The sequence below is a fragment of the Felis catus genome, chromosome A2 (genome assembly GCF_018350175.1).
Source record: "Felis catus isolate Fca126 chromosome A2, F.catus_Fca126_mat1.0, whole genome shotgun sequence".
Lineage (NCBI taxonomy): Eukaryota > Metazoa > Chordata > Mammalia > Carnivora > Felidae > Felis > Felis catus.
The window spans coordinates 14042656-14055366 of NC_058369.1; the positions used below are offsets into that span (position 1 = coordinate 14042656).

The 12711-nt window shown below is 49.5% G+C and overlaps 1 protein-coding gene and 1 long non-coding RNA gene across 4 annotated transcripts in view; one reads left to right on the top strand and one right to left on the bottom strand.

The window, feature by feature from the left end:
- Positions 1–1717: 1717 nt before the first annotated feature.
- LOC123382761 lies at positions 1718–11787 on the bottom strand. The gene is made up of 3 exons (XR_006591648.1): positions 11456–11787; positions 8004–8548; positions 1718–2109 (listed from the first exon to the last, which is right to left on the bottom strand). It is a non-coding gene; the product is annotated as an uncharacterized LOC123382761 (long non-coding RNA).
- Positions 11788–11927: 140 nt separating this feature from the next.
- The window catches only part of UPF1 (UPF1 RNA helicase and ATPase), a 37630-nt gene continuing 36846 nt past the window's right edge, over positions 11928–12711 (top strand). For all 3 annotated transcript variants that reach the window (XM_023247663.2, XM_045048714.1, XM_045048717.1), the window contains exon 1: positions 11928–12296. In XM_023247663.2, the coding sequence (XP_023103431.1) occupies positions 12066–12296 (231 nt within the window). In that variant the 5' untranslated portion in view covers positions 11928–12065. The remainder of the gene's footprint in view (positions 12297–12711) is intronic.

Sequence of the window (12711 nt, forward strand, 5' to 3'; positions counted from 1 at the left end):
CTTCTTTCATTCTGCGTAATGCCCTGAAGGCGCATCTGCGCTGTGGTGAGTGTCCCTAGTTCATTGTGGTTCATCCATTGCCCGGATGACGGACATTGGGCTTGTTCCCATAGGGGACGATGCTGTGAGCATTCATGTCCCAGATCTCTGATGGGCACCCGCTTTCGTTTCTGTCAGGGAGACACCAAGGAGGGAAGAGTCGGGCCCCGTGGTGGGTCCGTCACTACCTTTTGCGGAAATTGCCAACCTGCCTCTTCAAGCCACTGGGCCGTTTTGCGTTTCTAGCAGCCCGCGTGCCAGAGAGTTCTGTTTCTCCTCATCCTTGCCATCACTTCCTCGTGTCTGCTTTTTTCATGTCACCGTCCGGGCAGGAGATCAGGGTCGACCTTATGTCCTGGGTTGTGAGGCTCCAGGTGGTTTTATATTCCACTCTTCTGTGTTGTCTGATTTTTTCTTTCTTTGTCAGCAGCAAGAATATGCTGAGAACGGAGGCACCCGGGTGGTTTGGTCGAAGTTTAAGCGTCCAACTTCAGCTCAGGTCATGATCTCGCGGTCCGTGAGTTCGAGCCCCGCGTCGGGCTCTGGGCTGATGGCTCAGAGCCTGGAGCCTGTTTCCGATTCTGTGTCTCCCTCTCTCTCTCTGCCCCTCCCCCGTTCATGCTCTGTCTCTCTCTGTCCCAAAAATAAATAAACGTTGAAAAAAAATTAAAAAATAAATAAAAAATAAAAATAAAAAAAGAATATGCTACTTTCACCGTCAGGGACCCTCTGTCTCATACACACAAACCTGGTTTTCTCCCAAACAGGAAAAACAAACAAAGATTGAATGCCAACTGAACAGCTGCTTAGTTTTACTTGAAAGTTGCATGAAAGGCCCAGGGTTTCCTTTTAAAGTGACGAAAATGTTCTGGAACTGGATAGAGCCGATGGTTGCACAACGTCATGAATGCACCAAATGCCACTGAATTGTCCACTTTAGAATTGCTAAGGCGGTAAAGTTTATGTTATGTGAATTTTTTCAATTCAATCTTTTATTTTTTTTAATATTTTTTTTCAACGTTTATTTATTTTTGGGACAGAGAAAGACAGAGCATGAACGGGGGAGGGGCAGAGAGAGAGGGAGACACAGAATCGGAAACAGGCTCCAGGCTCCGAGCCATCAGCCCAGAGCCCGACGCGGGGCTCGAACTCCCGGACCTCACGGACCGCGAGATCGTGACCTGGCTGAAGTCGGACGCTCAACCGACTGCGCCACCCAGGCGCCCCTTCAATTCAATCTTTTAAAAAGTTGCGTCAGAATAACCTGGATATCTCAGTGCGATACCACTTCGCATCCAGCTGTTTGGAAAAAATGACCAAGTGAGATGATACCCAGCGTGGTGAGAATGGGGGTCCTGGGGAACCTCACAGATGGGGCCGGAAGGGGTTGCTGGTGTTACGGTGGCCGTGCTGAACCAGGAGCCGGTTCCCCCGCTTCCAGTGGAATATTCACCTGCCCTGCAATTTGGCCGAGAGAAGTTGCTGGATATGTTGGAGGTGTCCACAGCTGGGCAAACATGGCTCAATGCTGATTAGAGGAGACCAGAAAGCCATCAGAAGCCTTGAGAAATGGGCACCAACATGGCCACAGCTCAGAAATAGAATCACCACGTGAGAAAGAGTAAGTGTCCCTAAGATCACAGACAGCACGATGACCTTTATAAAGTTAAACACAATCCAGCTAAAAATGGACATGCATTTGTAGTAACACATAGAGTTACCCGCCTCCCCCCCCCCCCCACCAAATAGAGCATAAGTTGAATGGAGGGTTCTAGATGAAGGGTACCTGGTGGGGGTATTAGTTTTCTGGGGCTGCTGTAACAAGTCACGCCAGACTGGGTGGCTTTTAGGCCATGAATTTATCTTCTCATGGTGTCAGCAGGGCCGTGCTCCTGCCAAAGCCAGAGGATGCTTCCTGGTCTCTTCCAGCCTGTGGGGGCCCCAGGTATTCTCTGGCTTGTGGTCCCATCATTCCAAACTCCGCCTCTGTGTCCACATGACCTTCTCGCACATCTATAGGTCCTGGGGGGGCAGGACTTGGCCATATCTCTGGGGGGAACACCATTCAACCTATTATAGGAAGCAAATGTTAATTTTTGCTTGTTAGAGGTTTTTTTTCAAAGTTTATTTATTTATTATTGAGAGAGAGAGAGAGAGAGGATGTGCACACAAGCGGGGCAGGGGCAGAGAGAGAGAGAATCCCAAGCGGGTTCTGCACTGTCAGTGTGGTGCCTGATGCAGGGCTCAAACTCATGAACTGCAAGATCATGCCCTGAGCCGAAGTCTGACACTTGACGGATTGAGCCACCCAGGCATCCTTCGCTTGTTAGATTTTTATTTAAAAAAAATTTTTTTTTAACGTTTATTTATTTTTGAGAGAGAGAGAGACAGAGCATGAACGGGGGAGGGTCAGAGAGAGAGGGAATCACAGAATCTGAAACAGGCTCCAGGCTCTGAGCCATCAGCACAGAGCCTGATGCAGGGCTTGAACTCACGAACCGTGAGATCGTGACCTGAGCCGAAGTCAGCTGCTTAACCGACTGAGCCACCCAGGCGCCCCGCTTGTTAGATTTTTAAACAACCAGTAACCAAGTCAACAAAAGTGGTCACAGAACTCCCAGTGATGAGAATATGGCCAAACCAAGCATTATTTTTTCTTATCCTTTCCATGTGACATCCTAAAAAAAAAAAAAAAAAAAAGCCCTCAGGGGTTGGGGGGGGGGTGGCGTGGAGGGGTCAGTGTTAACAATGCAGGTATCTGGGACCATCCAGAACCTTCTCAATCTAGAGTGCCTGGTGGGGGGCGGGGTGGGCTCCTTGGAGATTGAGTCCTTCAAATCTGAGATGCCTGCAGCAAGGGGGATACCCAGCCCCTTTGAAACGCCTCATGGTTCCCTTCTGGGCCAATTTCTCCTGGACCATTTTTAAGACTATCCAGGCTAATCCCACCCCAACTCCCCTAGCGTTGGATTTCTAAAGCAGTGTGTTTCACTGCTCTGAGCCTCGGTTTCCACTCCCGGAAAAACGGGCCAGTGCCACCAACTCGCTGGTCGTCCGGTGATGCTGTCCCCATGTTTGTTTCACAGCAGGAGAATAGTACTTTTCACATTTGGGGCCAGATTTCATGTTGAGGTTGAGGGGACTGACCTGTGGGTTGTAGGACACTTAGCAGCATCCCTGGCCTCTACCCACTAGATGCCAGTGTAGAGTTGCTAGATTCAGCAAATACAAATACAGGACGCCCAGGGCAAATCTGAATTTCCGATGAACGTATAATAATTTTTTTAGCCTAAGCGTATTCCAAATATTGCATGGCACATACTTACACTAAAAAAACATTGACAAGCGTGCCAAGACAATTCAGTGGGGAAAGAACAATCTTTTCAACAAATGGTGCCGGGACATCCGGATGTCCACGTGCAAAAGAATGAGGTTGGACCCCTACCATATAGACCTTGGATATCTGTGACCTTGGATGAGGCAATAGTCCCTTAGTTGGTTATAAAAAGCACAGTCAACAAAACAGAAAACAGGTAGGGTAGACTTTACCAAAATTTAAAACATTTCTGCTATGACAAATACCGTCAGGAGAGTGAAAAAAGACAAGCCACAGACTGGGAGAAAACATTTGCAAAGCACACGTCTGACAAGGGACTTGTATCCAGAATGCAGAAAGAACTCTTACAATGCTAATAAAAATATAAATAATTTAAAAGAGACAAAGGACTTGAATAGACATTTCTCCTCCAGAAAACAACCTTAAAACAATTGGAGGACTCACACTTCCTGATTTTGGAAATTACTAAAAAACCACGGTAATCGGGATGGAGGGGCTCTAGCATGCGAACAAATATATTAATGCAACAGGCTGGGGAATCCAGAAATAAAGCCTGAAGTTCGTGATCCGTTGATTTTCACGAAGGGTGCTATCTTCGTCTGCTTGGGCTGTTACCACAAAGCATGATACAATTCTCCTGAGTACAACTGAGAATGAACTAATCCTTTCTCCAGAAAGAATGCAAAGTCTGTGGGGGATGTTTATTCTTGACCTCGATATCTTGTAAGTTGATTACTATGACGCGAAGCTAACCACACTTAAATACTATGATATAAAGTCAATACATCACATCACATGATGAGGAGACAAGGAAGAAAACAAAGATATTTGCTGTATACGTTATACACACACATGCGGAACAAAAGAAGTTAGAAATACTCATGACAATGACAGTCCTCATCTCTATAACTGGTCATGTGGCCATAGCTGGTATATACTACCTTCTTCCACCACCCATCCCATATTCCCTTTGTTCTCAGCAAGCACCTGAGTGGGCATGGTTCTTTACTTCATGGGATGAGCCAAATCTTCATTCCTCAAAGGTCTGGGCCATTAGTAGTCTTGGCTGAATTGCGTTGTTGTAATTTTCCATTGACCTTCATGGTGATCCTAAGGGCATGGTCATACTTAGAGAAAACTTCAGCGATCTCCTACATGCCATATACACTCTTCCTTACCTGCATTGTGAGGTAGCTGGCCAGTTTCCCCTTGGTGGTCAGGATCAATAGCCCAGCCAGGAGACTAACTCCCTTCTTCACCTATTAACTCCAAGGCACGGGGAACCCCAAGTGGCTGGGTGGTCATCTTAACTTCAAGTTCAGTGGAATCATTGTTGTTTCTCCCGGTCTAAGCATTCCTCCCTTTGAAATGAAGACCCTCTAGGGGCACCTGGGTGGCTCAGTCAGTCGAGCTTGCGACTTCGGCTCAAGGTCATGAGCTCGCAGTTCCTGAGTTCGACCCCCGCGTCAGGCTCTGGACTGACAGCACGGAGCCTGCTTGGGATTCTCTGTCTCTCTCTGTCTGTCCCTCCCCTACTCTCTCTCTCTCAAAATAAAGAAATAAACATTAAAAGGAAAAAGAGAAATGAAGACCTCTCGGCCAGGAGAGCGGAAGGTCACGGGGACAGGAAGCAAAAACTTTGCGAGAGTGACAGCGGGGGTGAAAATGTGTGGTGCCACTCCCATCTCCGCCCCTTGATTCCCAGATCCGTGAATCCTGCCTGTGGGAAAGGATATTGGGTGATGATTCAGAGCACATGCAGCCTCCTGGAGAACCGTGCCCCAGCCCGGAAATGTATTGCTACCTTGCTAGCACCTCCCCCCCCCCCCACCAAGTCTTCAAATGGCTGTTCCACTACTGCTCTGCCAAACCAGCTGTTCCGTGGTGGTGGGGAGCATGGGAAAAAAACAACGAATTTCATACACATGGGTCCATCGCTGCACTTTGTACGCTGGCAAGTGAGTTCCTTGGTCAGAAGCAATGCTGTGTGGAACACCATGATGGTGGATAAGGCATTCTGTTAAGCCCACAGATGGTAGTTTTGCCAGAAGCGTTGCATGCAGGGAAAGCAATTCCGTATCCAGAGTAAGTATCATTGCAGTAAGGACAAAATGCTCCTTTTTCCATAATGGAACCATTGTAATCAACCTACCACGAGGTAGCTGGCTGATGACCTCGGGGAATGGTGCCATATCGGGGGCTCAGCGTTGGTCTCTGCTACTGGCAGATGGGACACTCAGCGGTGGCTAAAGCCAGACCGGCCTTGGTGAGTGGAAGTTCATGTTGAGCCCATATATAACCTCCATTCCTGCCACATGGCCACATGGTTCATGAGCCCACTGGATAATGGGCAGGGGTGGCTGGGGAAGGAGGCTGCCTGGTATCCACAGAACAGGCATAATCCTAGCCACTTGATCATTAAAATCCTCCTCTGCTGGGGCTCCTGGGTGACTCAGTCAGTTAAGCATCTGACTCTTGATTTCCGCTCGGGTCGCCATCTCACGGTTCATGAGATCGAGCCCTGCGTCAGTCTCTGTGCTGACATTGTGGAACCTGCTTAGGAATCTCTTTTCCTCTCTCTCTTTCTGCCCCTCCCCTGCTCACTCTCTCTCTCTCTCTCTCTAAAATAGATAAATAAACATTTAAAACAAAATAAAAGCCTCCTCTGCTGAGGTCACCCTTTGGTAAACATTCACGTGGGACATAAGTATCTTCACATGTCCCCTATTCAAAGAGGCCTATTAACATACCTCTTTCCCAGATTTCTTTGTCACCAATTTTCCGATTGTCTTCCTTCCAATTCTCTGACCATCCAAGCAAACCACTCGCACAGCCCATAAATCAGCATAAAATTGCATGTTTGGCCTTTTCTCCTTCCAAGCAAAATGAGCAACTAAGTACACTGCTTGAAGTCTTGCCACTGGGCAGACTGCCCTTCACCATTGTCCTGAAGGGATGTCCCAGAGGGACGGTAGTGTTGCAGCTGTCCCCTTTAGGTGGTGCCTGCAAATTGTATAATCCAGACCCGATATCACTTGCTCTGCCAGCTGATCACAATAAACTTCATATGAGGCCGTAGATACAGCTACAGGCGAGAGGAGACCATATAGCAGAGGTGAGGACCAGGGGCATTTGGGCCACTTTTTTTTTTTTTAAAGTTTATTTACTTATTTATTTATTAAAAACCTTTTTTAATGTTTTTATTTATTTTTGAGACAGAGAGCATGAGCATGGGAGGGTCAGAGAGAGGGGAGACACAGAATCTGAAGCAGGCTCCAGGCTCCGAGCGGTCAGCCACAGAGCCCGACCCGGGGCTCGAACTCACGGAGTATGAGATCATGACCTGAGCTGAAGTTGGATGCTTAACCGACTGAGCCACCCAGGCACCCCTATTATTTATTTACTTACTTAGAGTGAGTGGGGAAGGGACAGAGGGAGAGGGAGAGAGAGATACCCAAGCAGTCTCCGTGCTGTCAGCGCAGATCCCAACGCGGGGCTCAAACCCATGAACCATGAGATCGTGACCTGAGCTGAAACCAAGAGTCGGGCGCTTAACTGACTGAGCCACCCAGGTGCCCCAACCGGCTGCTTCTTTGTGGCGTTTACTTGTGCCTTTGGGGTCGGCTTGGGCCAGATCGTGTATGTACCACTCCCATATGATGGTGGAGGGCTGCCGTGTACATCCACCTTTACAGGTTGATGTGTCAGACAATATATAGTTCATGCTGGGCTGCTCAGGTCACATGGTGACTTGGTGGCTCCATGTGAAGCATTCAGTCTCTACTAAGGCCCGGTAGCAGGCCTACAGCAGTTTCACAAAAGGAGAGTAGCTATCAGCAGAGGACGGCAGGCCTCTCCCCCAAATCCTAAGGGCCTGCACTGCGATTTGCTTACAGCAAATTCTATCGGCCGCTGCCTCTTCCAGCGTGATCGGGATGGCTGGATCTCATGGCTCAAGTGGCAGGGCAACTTTTGGGGCCGTCATTTAGGTTTCTCTCTTGTTCTGGGCCTCACTTAACACTCAGTGTTTTGAGTCACCCAGGCCGGAGTGGGCCACCCAAAGGAGGAATCGGTTGCCTCCAAGATCACGGAGGCCCACCGGACATGGTGCTTCTTTTTGGCTTGTGGTAGGGGCCAGATGCAACACCTTATCATTCACCTGAGAAGGGGAGTCTCGACGTGCTCCACACCGCTGCACCCCTAGAAGCTTTACAGAGATAGAGGGTCCCTGAAATTTTGTCAGATTTATTTCCCATCTTCTGACATGCAACTGTCTTACCAATAAGTGTAGAGCGTTTTCTCCTTCTTACTCACAAGGCTCAATCTACATAACGCTATCAGTGTAATGGCCTGGTGTGGTATCTCGTGGAAGGGAAAGACGATCGAGATTCCTGATACCTAAATCATGACATAAGGCTGGAGAGTTGCTACACCCCTGAGATAGGAAAGTGAAGGTGTACGGCTGGCTTCGCCAGCTGAAAGCAAGCTACTTCTGGGGGGCCCTATGGACAGGGCTGGAGAAAAAGGCATTTACCAGCCCAATAGCTGCGTACCAGGTACCAGGGGAGGGTGTTAATTTGCTTAAGCAATGAAACCACTTTGGTAGAGTAGCTACAATTAGACTTACCACCTGGTTAAGCTTGCAATAATCTACGGTCATTCTCCAAGCTCCATCTGTCGTCTGCACAAGCCATGGAGGAGAGTGGAATGGGAATGTAGTGAGAATCACCACCCCTGCCTCTTTCAAGTCCTTGGTGGCAGCACTAATCTCTGGAATTGCAAGAATGCAGTATTGCTTTGGTTTACCATTTTCTTAGGTAGAAGCAGTTCCAGCGGCTTTCCCTCTGCTATTCCCCCCATAAGAGCCCGTACTCCACAGATCAGGGAACGGATATGAAGATTCTGCCAGCTGCTAAGTGTGCATTCCAGTTGTGCATTCCAGAACCGGGTGAAGAGCCACAGGATGGGTTTGGGGGCCACTGAACCCATATCTCACCTCCATAAGGGCCTGTGGAGGGCCACTCTGACTGGTGCACAACAGTGACATTTCGGGTCTCCTGGAACTAATGTCAGTTCAGAGCCAACGTCCCGTAATCCCTGAAAGGTCTGATTATTGCCTTTTCCCCAATGCACAGTTACCCTGGTAAGGGCCAGAGGTCCTGTGGTGGAAGGCTGAGAGAAAGATGAACAGTATAAATTTTCACTAGTGTGCTGGAGTCCTTCCTCAAGGTGACCCAGCCTCCCCTTCATTCAAAGGACTTGGGTTTGTGAACTGGCTCAAGTCTGGAAGTTGATTGAGGGGCTTGCGACTCTGTTTTTTATGATTCAAGACGGACTTTTGTTCACTTGATCTAGAACTCTTCTGCTTGTACAGAGCAAATAAGAATTGAGTAAGCTTCACATTTATTTCACTTCTGGGAGTAGAATGATCAGCTAGCTAAAGCCACAGAATAGTCTGTGGGTCAGACTTTTCTCATGGCTGCTTTGACTCTGCTATCCATTATGGTAACCATACCTGCCTTGCCTTTGGTGGTTGAGTGCCACCACTTGGCCCCTACCACTAGAGTCCAGTTACTCTCATTTCATTTAGGTTTCTCAATTCAGTGGCAGCAGTCACCACTGTAAGTTCTGCTCTGCAGAAATGAGTGATCAGAGAGTTCAAGGACGCTGGGCCCCTCCCCCACCTCCCTGCAAATTCACTTCTCAAAGTCCCAGTGGAAGGTGTGTCCTCTGGACCCTCTGAGGATTGTCTTAAATTACAATCCACTCTAACATTCTAACCTCTGGTAAGCCTTTGACTTCTTTTCTCTAAGCCATAGAGACTGTTACATTGTTTATTTCTCCTTTCAACTTTATCACATTTTGCTTATGCGTTTTGGGACTTTGTTGTTAGGTCCATATATGTTTACAGTTATTATATCTTCCTAATAGATGGAAACGTTTATCATTATATGGTGCTCTTTGTCTTGAGTAACAATTTTAATCTTAACATTTATTTTATCTGATATTAGTATAGCCAATCCAGCTCGATTTTGGTTGTTGTTTGCGTGGACTGTCTTTCTCCATCCTTCTACTTTCAACCTATTTGTGTTTTTGAATCTAAAGTGAGTTTCTCTTTTTTTTTAAATTTCTTTTAATGTTTATTTTTGAGAGAAAGAGAGAGCGTGAGTGGGGAAGGTGCAGAGAGAGAGAGAGAGACACACACACACACAGAATTCGAAGCAGGCTCCAGGCTCCAGGGCTGACAGCTGTCAGCACAGAGCCCAACACTGGGCTCAAACTCATGAACCGTGAGATCATGACCTGAGCCGATGTCAGAGGCTTAACCGACTGAACCACCCAGGTACCCCTAAAGTGAGTCTCTTGTAGACAGCATATAGTTGGATCATTTTTTTAATGTGTTTTTTTAGTGTTTATTTTTGAGAGAGAGAGAGAGAGCGCGTGCACACAAGCTTGCATGCGCAGTGAGGGATAGAGAGAAATGGAGACAGAGAATCTGAAGCAGGCCCTGTGCCAACAGCAGAGAACCTGATGTGGGGCTCGAACTCACGAACTGCGAGATCATGACCTGAGCCAAAGTCAGACGCTTAACCAATTGAGTCACCTAGGCACCCCTGGATCATTTTTTAAAAAATCCATCTGATAATCTCTGCCCTTTTAGTGAAAAGTTTAATCCATTTACATTTAAATAATTACCGATAAGTACTTATTTCTGCCATGTGGCTATTGGCTCTTTATATGTCTGTGTCTCTCCCTCCACCAATTCCTCCATTACCAACTTCTTTTGTGTTAAATAATGTTTGAGTGTACCATCCAAATGTCATTTTGCAGATGTGACTGTATGTAGAAAATAAGAGGAAATCCTTAGAAGTGGAATTGCTAGGTCAAAGGACGAGGGGGAGGGGATGTGTTTACAACTCTGATGGGTGTTACCAGATTGGTCTTAAATGCTTCTACCAATTCAATTGGATATTTTCCAAAGAGGGCTTTATGCTTTATTGAAACCATCCATTGGCTTGTTGGGATTTCCTCTTCAACTGTGTCTTCCTGGAGAGGGGACCTAATTATTCAATTTCTGTATTCCCACATTTTAGTGCCTGGTAGGAGGCCAGAAAAGATGTAAAGAAAGAAAAAGGAACCTCTTTTCATGTAGAGACAGGAGTATTGGGAAATTAAGAACCATTCAGGATCAGGAACTTTTAGTGTAGCTGTGCAAACCAGGAGCCCTATGAACTGACTTCAAGCATTTAGAGAGCCCCAGAATCTCGGGACAAATAGGGAATTGGAGGTGGGGAGGTTCTCTGAGATACTATATAGAAAAGGAAGCTGAAGCTTGGAGTTAAGTTCATAAACCAGTAGCTGAGCCTGGGACAAACTTTTACTTAGCACCCATGTGTGGGTTATTATTATCCCCTTGGGGAAGACTGTGTGATGTGAACAAAGCTAATCCCTGTCCATGTGGAATTTTCCTTAATGTAGTTTTCATCCCATCTGCTTTATTATATGTTTTAAAGTTTCTATTTTTAAGCAATCTCTACATCCAACGTGGGACTTAAACTTACAACCCAGAGATCAAGATTCGGAGGCTCCACCGACTGAGCCAGCCCGGGGCTTCTCTTCATCCTATCATAATGGATAGTATTTAACCTTTCCCCAGGGAGGAAACTCTAGGCTCAGAGAGTTGAAGTCACTTGTACAAAGTCACACAGCCAGAAGGTGTCTCGGTCTGGATTTCACCCCAGAGCAAGTGCTCCCGATCAACTTTGCCATATACTACCTCTGAATAACGATTACAATTATGTAATTATAACTAATGTAATTAATAAATTGCAATATAGCATTATAACGTTAGTATAGCTAATATATTAACATTATTGTTATGATGATTACTGTCCTAAAAAGCAGCAGCAACCACCTTTGCCCTGGGCCAGCCTCCATGATAAGGGCTGTCCCCATTCTTTTATTCAACCAATGAATGCTGACCACCTGTTTTGTGCCAGGTACTCCCCTCCCCCCCTCCCCATTTCACAGATGGAGAAACTGAGGCCCAGGAAGCTTCTCCCAGAGTTTGGGGTATACCGCAACTGGGTGTCCCGAGACCACCTTTGGAAAGCAACCGGATAGTGCTCAATTAACCCGAGGCACTCTCGCCGCCCCTACAGACGGAACCACCGCGGTCACACCGCCCACCGCCCAGCGCTACCGAGCAGCGGTTGGGGCGGGACCGCGTCCTCGTGAGGCCGCCGCGACGGCGGTTAGAAGCCCTGCCCCCCGCGCGTGCGCCCTGCTTGTTCCGCCGGCCCGCTCAGCTGCGGGTGTCCGGGCGCGGTTGGAGGCGTCCCCGAGGAGCGCGCGCGCTTGCGCCGGCGTCGGGCTCGCGCACGCGCACCTGCGCCGGCGTCGGGCTCGCGCACGCGCACGACGGCGGCGGCGACGGCGGTTCCTGCCGGGGGCTGCGAGTGGCGGGCGGCTCGGAGGGGAGCAGCGTCGCTGAGGGGCTCGGCGGCAGTGGCGGCGGCTCGGCACGCGTGGCTCTTGGCCCGGCTCGCGCAGCGGCGGGCGTTTCAGTCCGGTTCAGGGGCGTGGGCGCGGCGGCGGCGGCGGCCCGAGGCCTGCGGCCTAGGCCTCAGCGCGGCGGCGGGCTCGAGTGCGGCGCGGGGCCGGCCTGAGGGCCCTACTCGGCGGCACCATGAGTGTGGAGGCGTACGGGCCCAGTTCGCAGACGCTCACCTTCCTGGACACTGAGGAAGCCGAGCTGCTTGGCGCCGACACACAGGGCTCGGAGTTCGAGTTCACCGACTTCACCCTCCCCAGCCAGACGCAGACGCCCCCAGGTGGCCCCGGCGGCCCCGGAGGAGGTGGTGCGGGAGGCCCGGTCGGCGCTGGCGCGGGCGCTGCGGCCGGACAGCTGGACGCGCAGGTGAGCGGCACATGGCGGCGCCGGAAGCCCGGGCCGGGCCTCGGCGCCCGGGAACCTGCCCCGAGTCCCGCACTCCGGCGGCGTCCGAAGTAACCTGTTTCAGGTCCCTCACTCAGGCCCGGCCCAGGCTGACCTTCCCCGGGTTCCCCGATCCGGCCGGGTCCGGAGTAACCTGCCTCGGCTCCGGGTCTCTAGCCGGGCCGGGGCAGACCTGTTTCGAGTCCCGCTCTGGTGGGGTCCGGGTGATCTGGTCAGGATCTACTTCAGGCCGCGTCTTAGGTCACCTGCCCGAAGTCGCCTTCTGGGCGTGTCCGAGGTGACCTGCCGTCGGGGGTGACCTGTCCCCAAGTTTTCCTGCAGCTGAGTCCGTGCCCTGTTCAAGCCAGCTCCGTGGTGATCCGCCCGGGTTCCCCTC